The 17,669-nt window shown below is 41.8% G+C and overlaps 1 protein-coding gene across 2 annotated transcripts in view; it reads right to left on the bottom strand.

Moving 5' to 3' along the window:
- Positions 1 to 17,669, bottom strand: part of cep41 (centrosomal protein 41) — a 36,314-nt gene that overhangs the window by 9,782 nt on the left and 8,863 nt on the right. The window contains exons 3-7 of one of the 2 annotated variants that reach the window (XM_070897197.1): positions 9,528 to 9,575; positions 6,477 to 6,538; positions 5,529 to 5,595; positions 5,082 to 5,241; positions 3,115 to 3,284 (exon numbers count right to left, since the gene is read on the bottom strand). In XM_070897197.1, coding sequence (XP_070753298.1) covers positions 3,115 to 3,284; positions 5,082 to 5,241; positions 5,529 to 5,595; positions 6,477 to 6,538; positions 9,528 to 9,575 — 507 coding nt within the window. Of the gene's footprint in view, positions 1 to 3,114; positions 3,285 to 5,081; positions 5,242 to 5,528; positions 5,596 to 5,841; positions 5,965 to 6,476; positions 6,539 to 9,527; positions 9,576 to 17,669 lie in introns of those variants that run through there. The other variant, XM_070897198.1, reaches the window with a different exon arrangement.

Raw genomic sequence — 17,669 nt, 5'->3', positions numbered from 1 at the left:
TCCATTACATTTCAAAGTGTAATATACAGAAAGTTTATGCCACTCTATCCGCCACTTGGTCAATTGGCTCATATGTCATTCATACAAAAACAAATGACAACCAATCAATTAACAATGTTGATTAACCTCAGGGTGAACACCATCATGGAAGAGACACTAGTATTCAACATAAACTCAGGCTCAGCAAAGAACTGAAACTCAGTGATCCACAGAGCTTGAAAGAGAAAAACCTCTTCAGGTCAGCATCGCCTGCATTTCACACAATGGCCTTCCATCCAGAGTACATCACTGCCCTCCAGAATACGAGGGAAAATATCTATATTCGATCATTTAATTATGAAGTGCGATACCTATATGATAATATTTTTATAATGATCAATGAATACTAAATAACTGTTGCTATTTAATATCTTCCTATTTGTTGAATGTAAGGAATACACATGCTGGACACTAAGGGGATGAAATTGCCCCTTTTTATAGCCCTGCTAGCACCTCCAGGGCACGCTAATGGGACGCAATGAGGTTTTCGCCAGGGTAAGGAGAGTGATTGCGTCTCCTCGGAAATTGCCCTGGAGGTTTGGAGTGGGTGATGTGCCGGTAGCGTCACGCCCTGCGATTTGTGCCCCGGGCTGGCGAACGCCCGGCAATGACGTCATCACCATGCGTGCCAACCCCTTACCGCCTCCCACTAACTCATTTGCCCCTCACGGGGGGAAATTGCCCCACGGGCCACGAGGATGGCGCTGGCGGATACCTGCCGCTGAGGCACCCTTTAAAGGGGAGGCCTTTTGTGCCGCGGGCCAGCATGTTTTTTTGTTGGCCGACTCTTCTGTCGGCCCGATAACGGTGCCCCTCGTGATGACCGGGCCCGCTGTCATGCAGCCCGGCACTCCGTTATCGGTGCTGGGCTGCTGGCCCAGTCGATTGCCTCCCTAATGGCCCAGTGGTGGCCACCAAAGGGCCTGCAGATTGCACTGCGGGCCTCCCCTTTAAATGAATGGATGGGGTGTTGTAGCGCGTCAGCTGTGCTCCTGCCCCGGGAGCACCCCTCCAAGGACACGGAGCGCCGGAAACAATGCTCCGCTTCCTTGGAGGGGCGCAAGTGCCCAATTCCATGTCGGTGGTGGGATTTCTGGGACAGGCGATTAAAGTACTGGCTCAGAAGTTTACCGCTCCAATCGGGGCGCAGGGCAATTTCGGCCCCGAAAGATCTGCGATGCTATTGCAAGAGGTTTTGTAGGGGTTATGAATTTGCTCTCTGATGTAGAGCTTCACATGGTAGAAGCATATATTGAGAATTCAGGCACTAAAGCCAGTGCACCCCACAGGATATTTGTTTATTAGTCCTGTGGGGTGTACTGGCCTTCGCGCCCTAATTCCCGATGCATATTAATGCCGTACAAAGCTCTGTGCCAGGAGCACAGATTCATTAGGCATAATCTTAAATCCTAGGCTTTATTTCATACCACTCGGGGAAGAAGGGACAATATAAGAACATAAGAAATAGGAACAGGAGTAGGTCATATGGCTCCTCGATCCTATTCAATAAGATCATGTCTGATCTGATCATGGACTCAGCTCCACTTCCCCGCCCGCTCCCCATAACCCCTTATCGTTTAAGAAACTGTCTATTTCTGTCTTAAATTTATTCAATGTCCCAGCTTCCACAGCTCTCTAAGGCAGCGAATTCCACAGATTTACACCCTCTGAGAGAAGAAATTTCTCCTCATCTCGGTTTTAAATGGGCAGCCCCTTATTCTAAGATCATGCCCTCTAATCTAGTCTCTCCCATCAGTGGGAACATCCTCTCTGCATCCACCTTGTCAAGCCCCCTCATAATCTTATACGTTTCGATAAGATCACCTCACATTCTTCTGAATTCCAATGAGTAGACGCCCAACCTACTCAACCTTTCCTCATAAGTCAACCCCCTCATCTCCGGAATCAACCTAGTGAACCTTCTCTGAACTGCCTCCAAAGCAAGTATATCCTTTCATAAATATGGAAACCAAAGCTGCACGCAGCATTCCAGGTGTGGCCTCACCAATACCCTACATAGCTGTAGTAAGACTTCCCTGCTTTTATACTCCATCCCCTTTGCAATAAAGGCCAAGATACCATTGGCCTTCCTGATCACTTGCCGTACCTGCATACTATCCTTTTGTGTTTCATGCACAAGTACCCCCAGGTCCCGCTGTACTGCGGCACTTTGCAATCTTTCTCCATTTAAATAATAACTTGCTCTTTGATTTTTTTTCTGCCAAAGTGCATGACCTCACACTTTCCAACATTATTGCCCACTCACTTAGCCTGTCTATGTCCTTTTGCAGATTTTTTGTGTCCTCCTCACACATTGCTTTTCCTCCCATCTTTGTATGGTCAGCAAACTTGGCTATGTTACACTCAGTCCCTTCTTCCAAGTCGTTAATATAGATTGTAAATAGTTGGGGTCCCAGCACTGATTCCTGTGGCACCCCACTAGTTACTGGTTGCCAACCAGAGAATGAACCATTTATCCCGACTCTCTGTTCTCTGTTAGTTAGCCAATCCTCTATCCATGCTAATATATTACCCCCAACCCCGTAAACTTTTATCTTGTGCAGTAACCTTTTATGTGGCACCTTGTCAAATGCCTTCTGGAACACAATGCTCTTACCAAAAGTCTAATAAAGAGGAGAAAAAAAATTACAAGAATCAAATAAAGAAAGCAGCAAGTTATTTATTACATGGCAAAAAGTGTTAATAGTGTGGACAGTCATAAAGAGTACTCCATAAAGACATAGGAGTAGATTTTAATCTTCACTGCATGGACGGTAAAATGGCAGGGCAGAATGCCTGCCTATTATAGATCCTGCCTGATTTTTATTCCATTGAAATCATTGGAATGAAAAATCAGTTCGATTCTATAGTGGTTGGGCGACCCACTGAGCCAGATTATCACCCATACAGAGAAGACAAAAATTTACTCCATGCTGTCTACTTACCACAGGAGGCTGTATTGATTACATTGCTTTTGTGTATTAACTATAATAAATCTCAACAAATATGAATATTTAAACCATACCCCCCACAACCAACACTTATGACCATCATAATTACATCTTTATCCATTACCTCCAATAATGTGGCATTGATCATAGGCATCACGGTCTCGTACATCCAACAGCAAGTAAGGGCAGTCTGGATAGGGTCCATCTGGATTTTCAGGACATGGACAGCGCTCAGGGTGGAACAATTTCGGAGACTTCTTCTCTAGGTCTATTTCCCCAACACCACTTATAACACTACAGAGAATGATAAAAACAGCTGACAAATCACATACGGTCAGACTTTAATGCATTTATTAAATGCTACTCATCATAGGCGGTCCCTTGAAGCGAGGATGACTTGTTTCCACGCCAAAAAGGGATGAGTTCACAGGTGTTCCAATGAAGGACTTAATATTCCAGATTCCGAACTACATGTTAAAGGGTGGAAGATGCCTGTGCATGGATTTATTTAACGTGTGGTGGCCGTTGCACACCAGCCACCACACGGGCTTAAGAGAGCTAGGTCTTGATCCAGTGGCAAGGGTTATCCAAGACGACTGGAGACCAACTCTATTGTAAACGCTACTAGTTTAGCTATAAAAACAAAATTTTGAAAACATATATTAGTTACATGTTGGACAAAGAAACATGGGTGCTTGGAGATCCTACAAATGATCACATAATAAATCATTTGATAAGGGGGCTGCCCAGTGTGGAATTGAGCCAAAATGATCAGGAATGTCCCGTCTGATACCAGGTCTGTGCTGATTTCCACAGGAGCAAGGATAGGGGCAGTACAATTGGCATCAGTGGCCTTGAATTTGGGAAGGGAATTAAAAAAAAATCAGCCAGGGTTCACATTCCTGATCCCTATCCAGTGACTCCTGTTCAAATGTCTACATGTGTGCGTGTCAGATGAGGACATGGTCAAATGGAAGTATATAGCCGGTCCTTCATTGTCGCTGGGTCAAAATTCTGAAACTCCCTCCCTAAACAACACTATGGGAGTACCTTCACCACAAGGACTGCAGCGGTTCAAGGGCAATTAGGGATGGGCAATAAATGCTAGTCTTGCTAGTGACGCCCATAAAAAAGGTACTAATCAATCGTTGCCTAGGATCACAGATGAAGAGTGACCAGTTGAACGAGATAACTGAGAGTACCACTGCCCGTGGAACCTTGAAGAGTCAACACCTTTGGGAGGAGAAATGGGGAGGGGTTGGAAATTATGGACACAAAGTTCAGTCTTTATTTTCTGAAACTTAAAAAAAAATTCTGCTTTTTAAAATCTGCCCTTAAAGTTCCATTTTCACCTTGTTGAAAGCACTTTTTGCAAAGTATTATTTTGCAGTCCTCAAAAGCAGACTTCCAGTAGGAACGGGCTGTTTGCATGGAGTTGATCTGGACCTGGATTGGAACCAGTACTTAACTCAAATTAAGAAAAATAAAGTTGATCACATATAAAATGAGTGCGATCTTATGCCTGGATTTTCATGGCATTTGCAAACCATTACAGATCTCAAATCAGACCTCAGACCTACTGCTAACTATCTGCTGGAAACGCACATCATGTTAATCACATCTGAATGAAACATAGAAACATAGAAAATAGGTGCAGGAGAAGGCCATTCGGCCCTTCGAGCCTGCACCGCCATTCAATGAGTTCATGGCTGAACATTCAACTTCAGTACCCCATTCCTGCTTTCTCGCCATACCCCTTGATCCCCTAGTAGTAAGGACTACATCCAACTCCTTTTTGAATATATTTAGAATGGGAATCATAACTTAACATTTCAGGTGGGACTGCCCATAATGAAGTATCCTAGCTGAAATGTTAAGTACTCTTTTCCTTTCAGATTCCAATTGACCTGCTGTGCATATCCAGAATTTTACAGCTTTTAAAAAAAAATTGTAATCGCCCAGAGTTCATTCCTCAATATAAAAGTAAAACTAAAATCCTTATTTTATAAAATTCTTCCTCAATTTTCAGGCAGGTAGAACTAATACTTGGTGATCATTGTCATGATCTTTTTTCAGCACAGCAATCCTTACCTTTGGAGGGTGGAACGGGGTGAAAGTAGTTTTTCGCCTGTTTCGTTATTACTTATTAATTCTATCGGAGATTTCTGTGGCATTTCCACAGGACCTCGTTCGTCATTGGCCTTTATTGCGCACAGTTCGGACTCAGCTGCAGAAAGCACCGAATTCGAACCTAGGGAAATAAGGTGAAACTCAAACCCAAAAAGTCCATTCAGAGGGGATATTTAAATACAGATTTCTATACAGTAATTCAAAACTAGGAGTGAAAACTCTAGCTAGATTTTGTTAAAAAAATTGCACTATAAGAAAAATAAAGTTAACAGATGCAATATGTCGCCCATTATCATGCCTTTTTCTGGTTGTAAACAAAACAAAATCCTTTACTTTGAAATTGTCAGCGAGTTCTTCTAATTGTTGTAGTTCTACAGAATAGGTAACCTACTGATACTCTATACCAACCTTCCTCCCGTTGTAGTTCTTCAAACATCTCATCACTTTGTTCATTCACAGAAGCCACCTGTAGTGCCTAAGGATATCACAAAGTGTATCAAAATTAAAATACTGTATTAAATTTCCAGAAGGAATAAATATATTTTTTAATTCAATGTAATTCTTCCCACATTTTTATAACTGCAATTGGAGCAAAGGATGTACATTTTGCATACCCTCTCCCCTGCGCACTATACTACATGCATACTAGGGTGTAATCACAAGGCCACTGGATTCATTCAGAATTCAGATGATAACATAATCTGCAAAAGTGCAACTCAACTGGTTTTTGGCCATCCTCAGAACTCAAGATTACATTACAGCACGGGATCATTCCCAACAATGTAACGTTTATATTGGATTTGAGGGAAGTCTCGGTACTGAAGGAAAAATCTGAGGGACATCCATCCTTAAACTGCACCAGTCAGTTCAGAGCAGCACAGGCAGAAACCAAGAAAAATGAAGGAGCGAAAATGCCTTGAAAACAGAGTCTTGTCTAAAAGAAACAGAAGTAGGGGTTTAGTTAGTGTCACATTCATTTTGTGAACTCCATGTCACTCATCCCCAATAACTTTCAGACTGAAAGATTGACAGCAATAACACCAAATGTTAAATAAATTGCACGATAAGCAAAAAATAAAGTTAACAGGTGTAGTATGTCGCTCATTATCATGACCTTTTCTAGTATAAACAAAGCAAAGTGTCTTACAAGATCCTTTACCTTGCCACCAAGCTTACAGAGAAATTACTCTGTAGTTGCTTAAAAAGGGAAATCATATACAAATTATTATCTCAAACAATTACAATGAAGTGCATCTAGGTTGAAACTCAGAAATATTATGAGAATTTTTTATGACTCAATATTCCAATCATGGACTATATCCCATGGGGCAGCAAATCATAAATGAGAGCACTTACCAGCTGGGCAAATGTGGTAACTTTCAATCTTTTGAATAATTCATCTCTTTTATATCTATAATCTATTAAGAGGAAAAAAAGAAAATTGAATTATGATTGTTGAACTGAGAATTTAAAATTACATTACATTACAAAAATACACAAGAGGTTACATTTGCAAAATACATCTCTTTGCAACAAATGCAGCCTTTGGAGGGTACAGGATGGCCATCTACAATGCGCATGCCACATGATTACTTGTTGTAGCAAGGCATCAGAATGAAAATGTGTCAATTACTAAATACTCAACTGTGACAAAGCATGCTTTATCAATTACATTTTTAGTACAGTTAGATGATCTTGACTTTGGATCAATCAGCTGATGCTGAATTACCATTAAATATTGATGTGGATTTCTAACCCATCACTTTTGAGCTTCCGTCACCTTCGGGACCCATCCAATGCCCATAACCTCACTGACCCTGTTAACTCCTTTCAACGGGACACTACATTTACTGAAAAGTTCTTAACCTATTGAGTACTGAGCTTGGACAAATGTTCTCATTAATAGATACACACTGCACATGTAAAGAAAGGAATAACTCTGGGAACCATTTGAAAAAAATATTTTTGTACTCTTGCAACAATTGTGAGCATTGCAATGTGCAACATAATTTGAGGGGATGAATGATTATGTTCTGAAGAAATAGAGCAGTATTTAACAGGAGTTAGGCTCAACACCAGTTTGTTGGTTTTAGCTTTGTTTCAATAAATGGCTCGATTTTTATTGAATGTTCCTTGTGCTATCAGTCTTTTATTTACAGTGAAAGATCAAGCTATTTAAATAGTCATGCACTCAGAGAGAATCTTCCATCCAATTCTTACATAGCTTTACACAATATGAACTTTGCTTATACCTGTATTAGTATTTTGGGCTCGGTCAGTATTTGTCCCTGTCCAGGACAAGAGTAGTTTATATTTTTCAAAACCTGCTTCTTTCAATTGGTGATATTTGAAGTCAAAAAATTCTACAAATTTGAATTAAGTTTTCCCTCATTTATTTATTTTTTGACGATTTTAGGCTGCTTTACGTGACATCACCTCATGCGAGAGACCTGAAACCCCTTAATTTGTCCACACTGGTAAGTTAGTCTAAAACTGTTAAAAAGATAAAAGAAAATTTAAAACACTTCAAAAAGTTTTTTTTAAACCTCAAAATGGTATTGGGAAGTGGTCAATGGTGTATACAGTCTGTCACCTGTATGGCGGCTCTCATGAGAGCTGCAAGCTGTGCAAAATGCGTTCCTCGGCAGTTTAGTTAACATATAACATCAAGTCTCTGACACGCATTCATCTGCTCCCTTTCCTTTACTGATTCTAAGTTGATTTGAAGCTTTTCCCTTTTAGCGAGTGCTCATTTCCTGCATTCTAGTGGTCTTTCTTTGTGAATCCTTTGCACCTTCACTGTCACACTCCACTTTCACATTTCACTATACTATCACTCCTTTTAAATTAAGCATCATTGGGCACACAAACTGGTGACAAAAAATTAAAACAGCAAAGAGCTCACTTACCTTGATCTTGTTTACTACCATTTGGTGATCCCTCACGGCTGACGGCTGACATTATTTATGCACTTTTATTTTCAAGCCAACCTTATGTTCAAAATTAATTTTCTATCTTAACTGCTGATAAACACCAAACTTACTGGTGTTATTTACGATATCGGTTTTGAGTCTTCCTACAGCTCGCTGAAATTGTACTAATCCACTCAAAACTTTGTGCTTAGTTTACACATCTTTTTATGTGGAATGACTTTATCTTGTGCAACTAAAGGTCCATTTATTGAAATCTATTCATTAAACACTCTGATTACCTGGGACACAGTGAAGTTACTGTGCTGACCAATGCAATTAGCTGTACAAACAAAGGAGGCAGTGTCGCTTATCCATGAGAAAATCTGGCAACTTTTCAGTGCCAGTCTTCAATTCCTTTCACCAACTGGTAAGTACCTGTACAGGTTTACAACGCTTAATAAATTGCCTTTTGTAAAGCCACTGGCCACTCACGGAGCAGTTCACAGAAAAGTTATTTAAAACTCCTTCCTGGAAAACAAAATTTAAGAAAAAAAAAGGAAAACTATTCCTTTTGCTCAGATATTTGGTTGCCTTGGTAAATTCCTGACATTAAACCTACTCAGAAAGGAATGGTATTATTTCACTGTATCGTTCTTCTAGCTGAAGAGCTATACAAGAGGATTTTCAATTGCAAACTAGGTCAAGCAGCAGTAATAGGTACAATATACAGCCCTCCAGAGTCATGGAGGAAACAGGATTAGTCACACCAGGCATGCTCCTGTGGGTTTCCGAGCAGCCAGTTAAGGTGTGACACTAGCAGAGCCTGGACAGCAGCTCATCTGCCACACCATCCAGGATGAAAAATGGTGCTTGGAGGGCAGAAAATCTTTACTCCCCCCAGCCAATCTTTATTGCATTTTCATGCGCTTACAGTTACATCCATATTTTATGAAGCCACTGTACATTTTGACTACATGGTGAGGCAGGTACCTTAATTCATTAGCTTTCTTTGCACAGTTGTGCATATACTGGGAGCAATGAGAGTAAAAGAGTTGAAGTGATTCATTTAGTCTGGGTCTCTGCGGTGTAATTTGGTGGATGAGGTGGGGAGAAAGAGGTACAGAACAAAACAAGTGTGCCCCGCCGAGCAATGGCTCTGATGGTTTGTGTTTCTATTTTTAACGTAATCTACCGATTACAATCTATTGGGACATCTTGAGGACCTGATTAAACACAAGTTCATTCTTTACTGGCTTTTGTTGTGTTGCAGATGCTCAGTTGTCTCTCCTATGCTGTTCCATTCTTTCACACCACCAAAAATTATGTCAAACTTTACAATAATAAGCATCTCGTGTATAGCCAAGGGCCAGAGCAACAACTAATCAGGAGTGCCACATTTGTTCATTGCAAACATTTGTGTCACATAACATTTTAGACCTTTCACCATTTTCCATCTTAGCACAATTATTTCTGTGGGAGTAAAAGCATCACTTACTTCTTCTTAACTCTTCAATTTTTTCCATATACTTTGAAAGGCTGTGTCCTGCAAAAATGAAGTATTTAAATCATTAAAGTAAATCACACCAGTCAGATTGATTACACATTAGAGACAACCACATCAAAATGTCATTTAGAACTGAATAACAAGTCACAATGCTTGAGAATGCAACTTTAAAAGCAGAATAACTCTTTTAGGGAAAAGCAATTTTCTGTTGAGTTGGTTGGTAACAAAAGTAGCACAAGGAAAGACTTCACAGTGAGGCTATAAATTAAATCTCATCTATTTTGCAGCACTCAAGTGCTTGATAAAGAGTTAGCTGAAATTGTTTCATTATTTTTCAGGGAAAGTTTTTACTCCTGCTGCTGACCAATGACAATCCACTCCATGTTCTTGACAGGCAAAGGTGTTCAAAACAAATAGGGGGTGAAATTGGTATACGTTCGTAGCCCGAAACTGGCTCAGTGAATCTGCAGCCCATTTTACACCGCGCCCACTGAAGTCAACGGGGAAAAGAAATTGGGTGGGAAAATAAATTGGGTGCAAGAACATACGAAATAGGAGCAGGAGTAGGCCATATGGCCCCTTGAACCTCCTCCGCCATTCAATAAGATCATGGCTGATCTTAACATAGAATCATAGAAAGTTACAGCGCAGAAGGAGGCCATTTTGGCCCATCGTGTCCGCACCGGCCGACAAAGAGCCACACGGCCCTTGGTCAGCAGCCTTAAAGGTTACATATAAACCTATGAACAATGACGGAAAGGCAAAGAGCACCCAACCTAACCAATCCGCCTCATCACAACTGCGACACCCCTTATACTAAAACATTCTACACTTCACCCCAACCGGAGCCATGTGATCTCCTGGGAGAGGCAAAAACCAGATAAAAACCCAGGCCAATTTAGGGAGAAAAAATCTGGGAAAATTCCTCTCCGACCTATCCAGGCGATCAAAACTAGTCCAGATCACCCTGGCCGTATTCTATTCCCTGCAGTATTTACCATTATATCTGTTCCGTCCAACAAAAGGTCATCTCGTCTAATCCCAATTACCAGCTCTAGGTCCGTAACCCTACAGGTTACTGCACTTTAAATGCCCATCCAACCATCTCTTAAAAGTGGTGAGGGTTTCTGCATCCACCACTCTTCCAGGCAGCGAGTTCCAGATCCCCACAACCCTCTGCGTAAAGAAGCCCTCCCTCAAATCCCCTCTAAACCTTCCACCAACCACCTTAAAACTATGCCCCCTCGTAATAGACCCCTCCACCAATGGAAATAGGCCCTTACTATCCACTATGTCCAGGCCCCTCAATATTTTGTACACCTCAATGAGGTCTCCTCTCAACCTCCTCTGTTCCAATGAGAACAAACCCAGCCTATCCAATCTGTCCTCATAACTAAGATTCTCCATTCCAGGCAGCATCCTAGTAAATCTCCTCTGCACCCTCTCTAGTGCAATCACGTCATTCCTATAATACGGCGACCAGAACTGCACGCAATACTCCAGCTGTGGCTTAACCAAAGTATTATACAATTTAAGCATAACCTGCCTGCTCTTATATTCTATCCCTCGGCCAATAAAGGCAAACATTCCCTATGCCCTCTTAACCACCTTATCCACCTGGCCTGCTACTTTCAGGGATCTGTGGACAAGCACTCCAAGGTCCCTTTGTTCCTCTACACTATTAAGTGGCCTACCGCTTAATGTGTATACCCTTTCCTTATTAGCCCTCCCAAAGTGCATCACCTTACACTTCTCTGAATTAAATTCCATTTACCACTGCTCTGTCCACGTGGCCAGTAGATTGATATCCTCCTGCAGCCCATGACTTTCCTCTTCATTATTAACCACACAGCCAATTTTAATGTCATCTGCAAACTTCTTAATCATACTCCCTATATTCAAATCTAAATCGTTGACATATACCACAAAAAGCAAGGGTCCCAGTACTGAGCCCTGCAGAAGCCCACTGGAAACATCCTTCCAGTCACAAAAACATCCATCAATCATTACCCTTTGCTTTCTACCTCTAAGCCAATTTTGGATCCAACTTGACACTTTGCCCTGTATTCCATGGGCTTTAACCTACATGACCAATTTACCATGTGGGACCTTATAAAAAGCTTGCTAAAGTCCATATATACTACATCGTACGCACTACCCTCATTGACCCTCTTGGTTACCTCCTCAAAAAATTCAATCAGGTTAGTCAGACACGATCTTCCCTTAACATATCCGTGCTGACTGTCCCTAATTAATCCTTGCCTTTCCACATACAGATTTATCTCGTCTTTCAGGATTTTTTCCAATAATTTTCCTACCACTGAGGTTAGGCTGACAGGCCTGTAATTACTCAACCTATCCCTTTCTCCCTTCTTAAACAAGGGTACTACATTAGCAGTATAAAAGAGGCTGCCGATTCACTATGAGCCCATTTTGGGTCACTCACGTAAATCAATTTCCATGAGGGAGAAAGGAAGGACATCCAAAGCTAGAGCTCCCTGGATGACATTATATATATATATAATATATATATATGAGTAAAATGAGACAGAAAGAGGAGGCTTCTGTCAAATGTCATCATCACCATAGGCAGTCCTTCGAAATTGAGGAAAACTTGCTTCCACTCTAAAAATGAGTTCTCACGTGACTGTACAGACCAATACAGGAATTAGTCTCTGTCACAGGTGGGACAGACAGTTGTTGAAGGAAAGGGTGGGTGGGGAGTCTGGTTTGCCGCACGCTCCTTCCACTGTCTGCGTTTGGTTTCTACATGCTCTCGGCGACAAGACTCAAGGTGCTCAGCGCCCTCCCGGATGCTCTTCCTTCACTTAGGGCGGTCTTTGGCCAGGGATTCCCAGTGCCGGTGGGGATGTTACACTTTATCAAGGAAGCTTTGAGGGTGTCCTTGAAATTATTCCTCTGCCCACTTGGGGCTCACTTGCCATGCAGGAGTTCAGAGTCAAATTAAAGGTTCATAATACAAACTGAATATAAAAAGCTCAGAGAACTAAAAAAGGGAATACGACTGGCAAAGAGAGCATGAGAATAGATTAGCAGTTAACATAAAAGGGAATACAAACATCTTTTATAAACATATACAGTAAATAGTAAAAGGGTAATCAAAGGAAGGGAGCGCCGATTAGGGACCAAAAAGAAGACATACTTGTGGAGACAACGGGCTTGGCTGAGTTACTAAATGAGTACTTTGCATCTGTCTTCATCAGAGAAGAGGATGCCGCCAATTATGCTGTAAAGGAAGAGGTAGTTGCCATATCGGATAGGACAAAAAGTGAGAAAGAGTAGGAGGTAGAAATTCACCTCCGCCCGAAACAGGGTGCACCTTCTGTTTTTTGAAGTTTTTCTCCGCTGCATATTCGGCACTTGGAAGGTTGTTTTTGGGTCGGGGCGGATGTAGTTGCGGCTGAAGGGCGGAAGTGCCCTAGCAGTGAGTTGACCGCCCCGATCACTCAACACTCATCAGCGCCACGCTAATGATGTCAGTGCGACACAGGCGTGCCGCATCACGCTAACGTGTCACAACGTCTCTCCCTTTCAATTAAAGGGGAGAGCTGCTGCGAGCTCTACATATTTTTAAGTTAGGTCCACTGAGCCACCAGGGAGGGTTTTGGTCGGCCTGGCACCGAAGAGAGGGTGGCAGATTACCCGGCCAAACCTGGGAGCATAATTGTCAGGCCGACCTGGCAGTTAGCCGATAATAAAAAATAAAATGGCGTCGCCGGGAGCGCCACCTCCGCTTTAAGGATGGCCATGCCGCCGACCAACAAGCAGTGCACTGACCCAAGAAACTGTTGGGGGCACCGACCGGTGGCGGCGCTATTCCCGCAGGGCAACTGCTCAAAAGGGATATTTCCCACGGGTCAATTTCGGGAAGGGGTCGCCGCCAGTCAGTAAGGGGTTGGCGTGTGCACGCCAGGGTGAGAAACTGGGCGGAGCGATCCTCTACACCGCTCCGACTCTGATGAAGGGCAATTTACAAAATACCGGCCCCTCCGTGAAGAGTCTACAGCCGTTCCGCGTCGTCCCGTGGCCGCTGCTTATTGGGAAGGGCAATTTCAGCTCCTAGGTACTTAAATGATTGGCAGTCTTCAAAGTACCCGATCTGGATGGAATGTATTCTAGGTTTCCAAGAGAAGCAAGGGTGGAAATTGCGGAGGCTCTGGCCACAAACTTCCAATCCTCCAAAGATATGGGGGTGGAGCCAGAGGATTGCAGAATTGCAAATGTTACGCTATCTGTTTAAAAAAAAAGAGTAGGGATAACCCCGGCAACTAAAGGCCAGTCAGCCCAATGTCAGTGGTGAGGAAACTTTTAGACAATAATCCAGGACAAAATTAATTGCCATTTGGAAAAGTATGGGCTAATAAATGAAAGTCAGCACAAATTTGTTAAAGGCAAATCGTGTTTGACGAACTTGATTGACTTGTTTGATGACATAATGGAGAGAGTTGATGAGGGTAGTGTGGTTGAAGTTGTGTATATGGACTTTCAAAAGGTATTTGACAAAGTACAACATAATAGACTGGTTAACAAAGTTAAAGCCCATGGGATTAAAGAGACAGTGGCAGTGTGGATACAAAATTGGCTAAGGGACAGAAAACAGTGGTCAATGATCCTTCAAAATATAGTAAATAGTGAGAAGAATTATAACTGTCTTCAGGAAGACATAAACAGACTGTTGAAATGAGAGATGAAATTTAAAGCAGAGAAGTGTGAATGATACATTTCGGTAAGAAGAATGAGGAGAGACCTGCGGGTGTATGGACATAAATCTTTGAAGGTGGCAGGACCAGTTGAGAAGGCTGTTAAAAAAGCAAATGGGATCCTTGGCTTTATTAATAGAGGAATAGAGCACAAAAGCAAGGAAGTTATGCTAAACTTTAAAAAAAACCACTGGTTAGGCATCAGCTGGAGTATTGTGTTCAATTCTTGGCATCACACTTTAGGAAGGATCTCAAGGCCTTAGAGAGGGTGCAGAAGGGATTTACTAGAATGGTACCAGGAATGAGGGACATCGAGCGTGATCGGCTCATTCTGTGCTGTATAATTATACGGTAAATCATTCCAAATACTCACCATCCTTTGAATAAAAGAATGCTTGTTATGTAATAAATTTACTTACTTTCTTGTTCTACTGGCGTGACTGACCTTAAAGTAATCATCTGGGTCCCCTTATCTATATGTCATTTAATACTTTAATATACCTCTGTAAAGCTTGGCCCTCTCTATACTTCCCTCATACCTGATCACCTTACATCTGGGATCATTCTTGTTGCTTGCACCCTTTCCAAAGTCCTCAAACCACATTCTGTATTTTAATGTTGGATGCAAATTTAATGAGCTCATCATTGGTTTCTGAATCCAAGTTATTTATATTAACCCCTGTGGTACTTCATTCAACACCTCCCACCAGTCAGATGCTACACCTCTCAACTTCTCAAGTATTTTCTGTCCAATCCAACATTCTATCCTAGATTCCCACATAATTTAGTTTAATTTCTAGTCTCTCATATGAGACCTTGCCAAAGACCTTCTAAAATTAAAAAAAATCTATATTGTAGGAACTTCTACTATCAAAAGAGATTGAAGAGATTTGTTAAACAGGGCTTTCCTCTTCTAAATCCATGCTGGCCATTAGTTATTTCCCAACATTTTACATATGCTAAATATACCATTAAAGCTATATAATTTACACTTTATGCAAGAAATGAACAGAATGGTTACATTTCTAAGGATACACATTAGGGAAAAGAGGAACCATTAAAGGGGTCTCACTTAAAAGTGCTATTTATAGATGAGTTTCATTGAGCATTACCAAAATGGGAAAATGTTCCCAAATTGGCCACTCTGTCATCATCAATTGAAACTTCATTTATTCTGTTCAAACAAACAGGTGCTGTGTTAAGCCTGCCTGAACTCATTTCATATTGGATGCTTATAGCCAGCAGAGACTTTCATCTCTTCAATCAGCAAGAGTTCATTTAAAGAAAAATGAAATAAATTTGCACAGAAATATATGTTAATTTGCAACCATGTCAGTGCTTGTTGGAATTTAATAAGATATATTCCTGCTTAAGATGTAGTTTAGTGTAAAAATTGAACTACTTCACCAGTCTACTTTGTTAACTCAAGAGCACTTTACTTGAGCAGCAGTCAGGTGAATCATTTCACTTGGCATTTTGTTAAAAGCGTTTTATTCACTTTCAACCAATGGTCCCTCCCATTTTTCTTGGTGCACGGTCCCTTTAAATTTGCTGCGCGGCCGTGCATGTGCGGTATCTTTTCCAACCGCAACAGCTGGTGAGCAGCCTGCGCGGGACCTCATGATTGGTGCATGGTCGTGGACCTTAGGGGGAAACATTGCTTGTAACTGAGAATTTCATTCATAAAGGGCCAGAGAGATGAAATAACATAGGCAAACTGATGTTTAAACCCTCTAATACATCACATAGAGAAGAAAAGAGAAATAGTGTATTTCATGTCCCAAAGAGTTTCACAGCAATAAAATACATTTGAGGTGTAGTCCCTGTTCTAATATGGGCAAACCTGGCAGCCAATTTGCGCACAGCAAGCTTCCACGATAAGTGTTTAAGTACTGTATAAATATTGGTCAGGTCGCCATAAGACTTTCTCTACTCTTCTTCAAAACAGTGCCATGGGATCGTTTATGTCCACCTGAGCAGGCAGACGAGATCTCGGTTTAACATCTCACCCAAAAGACGGCACCTCTGAAAGTGCAACACTCCCTTAGTACTGCATTGCGGTCTCATCTTAGATTATGTTCTCAAACCTCTAGAGTGGGGCTTGACCCACAATCTTCTGCCTCAGAGGTGAGAGTGCTAGCATCGAGCCAAGGCTGGTAAGAATTTTGAGAATAATTGCATTTCTATTGTGAATTTGCTGTATTTATGCACCTTAGGGCAGTATTATCACACTTCCAGCTTGTTACATAGAAACAGGAGTAGGCCAATTGGCCCAAGCCTGATCCGAGTTTAGTTGGCAGCTTTCTTTTTCTAATTTTCTGCCATCATTCCGTATTCTTTAATACCTCTATTTTTCAAGTAAGTATCCATCTGGCATTTAAATACCTCAATTGATTCTGCATAAAAGACCTTCAGGGACAATGTGTTCCACATTCTTGCAATCCCTTGTGCGAAGAAATTTTTCCCTGCAATTACTTTTAATCAGGTTATGCCTTTTTGTTTCTGGATTCCCATACTACAGGGAAGCCTTGTTCCCTAACCATCCTGTCAATTCTCGTCAATATTTTAAACATTGAAATCTGATCATCCTTTAACATTTTCACCTTTAGGGAATACAAATCAAATTCACCGAGTTTATCATTAATAAATCTTTTCATCCCAATCATCCTGATAAACCATCACTGAACTGCCTCCAAGGCTAGTGCATCAATGCAAGGTAGAGTTGCCAAAACTGGACACAATAAGCTCTGATCAACAATCTGTACAATTGCAGCAGGACACTATTGCATTTATACTCGACGGGCAGAACTTTCAACTTCGTTGGAACGTAAAACGGGCAATATCAGATTGGCCGCCCATTATACACCTCGCTCCATTTTCCTTTCCATTGACGGCGGCCGAACAGACAGCACCTGTATCATGCCCCCGCCAATATTGAAAGTTCCAGCGTATAGCTCTTGTGATGAAACCCAAGGTGTAGTTTTAATCCCAACTACCTGATGGAAACCAGGGTGGCTAGGTCGCCTGCCCAAAGCCTGGGGGGGGGGGTTTGCGGGTCCTGACTTAAATATGCAGATTAGCGTCCAATGACAATCGAGCCCAGCCTGAGCGGGAAGCCACTGCGGATTTCATGCCTGGTCAGAAGAGAAGAGAAGGAAAGCTCTAAAATGTCAAGATTTTCACTTTTCTTTGTCTGGCCAGAAGGAGCAGGAGTGCGCCTCTGGGCGCCAGAAGGAAAGTTTAGGTCTCCCCTGCCCCAGACTCCATCCATAAAAGAAAACCTCTGTGAAAGTAGAGTAAATCAGCCCTCCACACTTTACCTTTATAGGGTATAAAAATGTTGTCAAGAGTGCAGTGGGTCTCCGAGGCTGCATGTCATGCATACACTACTTAATCTCACCAGTTTATAATG

The sequence above is a fragment of the Pristiophorus japonicus genome, chromosome 13 (assembly GCF_044704955.1).
Source record: "Pristiophorus japonicus isolate sPriJap1 chromosome 13, sPriJap1.hap1, whole genome shotgun sequence".
In the NCBI taxonomy this organism is placed as follows: Eukaryota; Metazoa; Chordata; class Chondrichthyes; family Pristiophoridae; genus Pristiophorus; species Pristiophorus japonicus.
The sequence above is the reverse complement of the archived record's forward strand: the minus strand, read 5'-3'. Positions and strand labels throughout refer to the sequence as shown.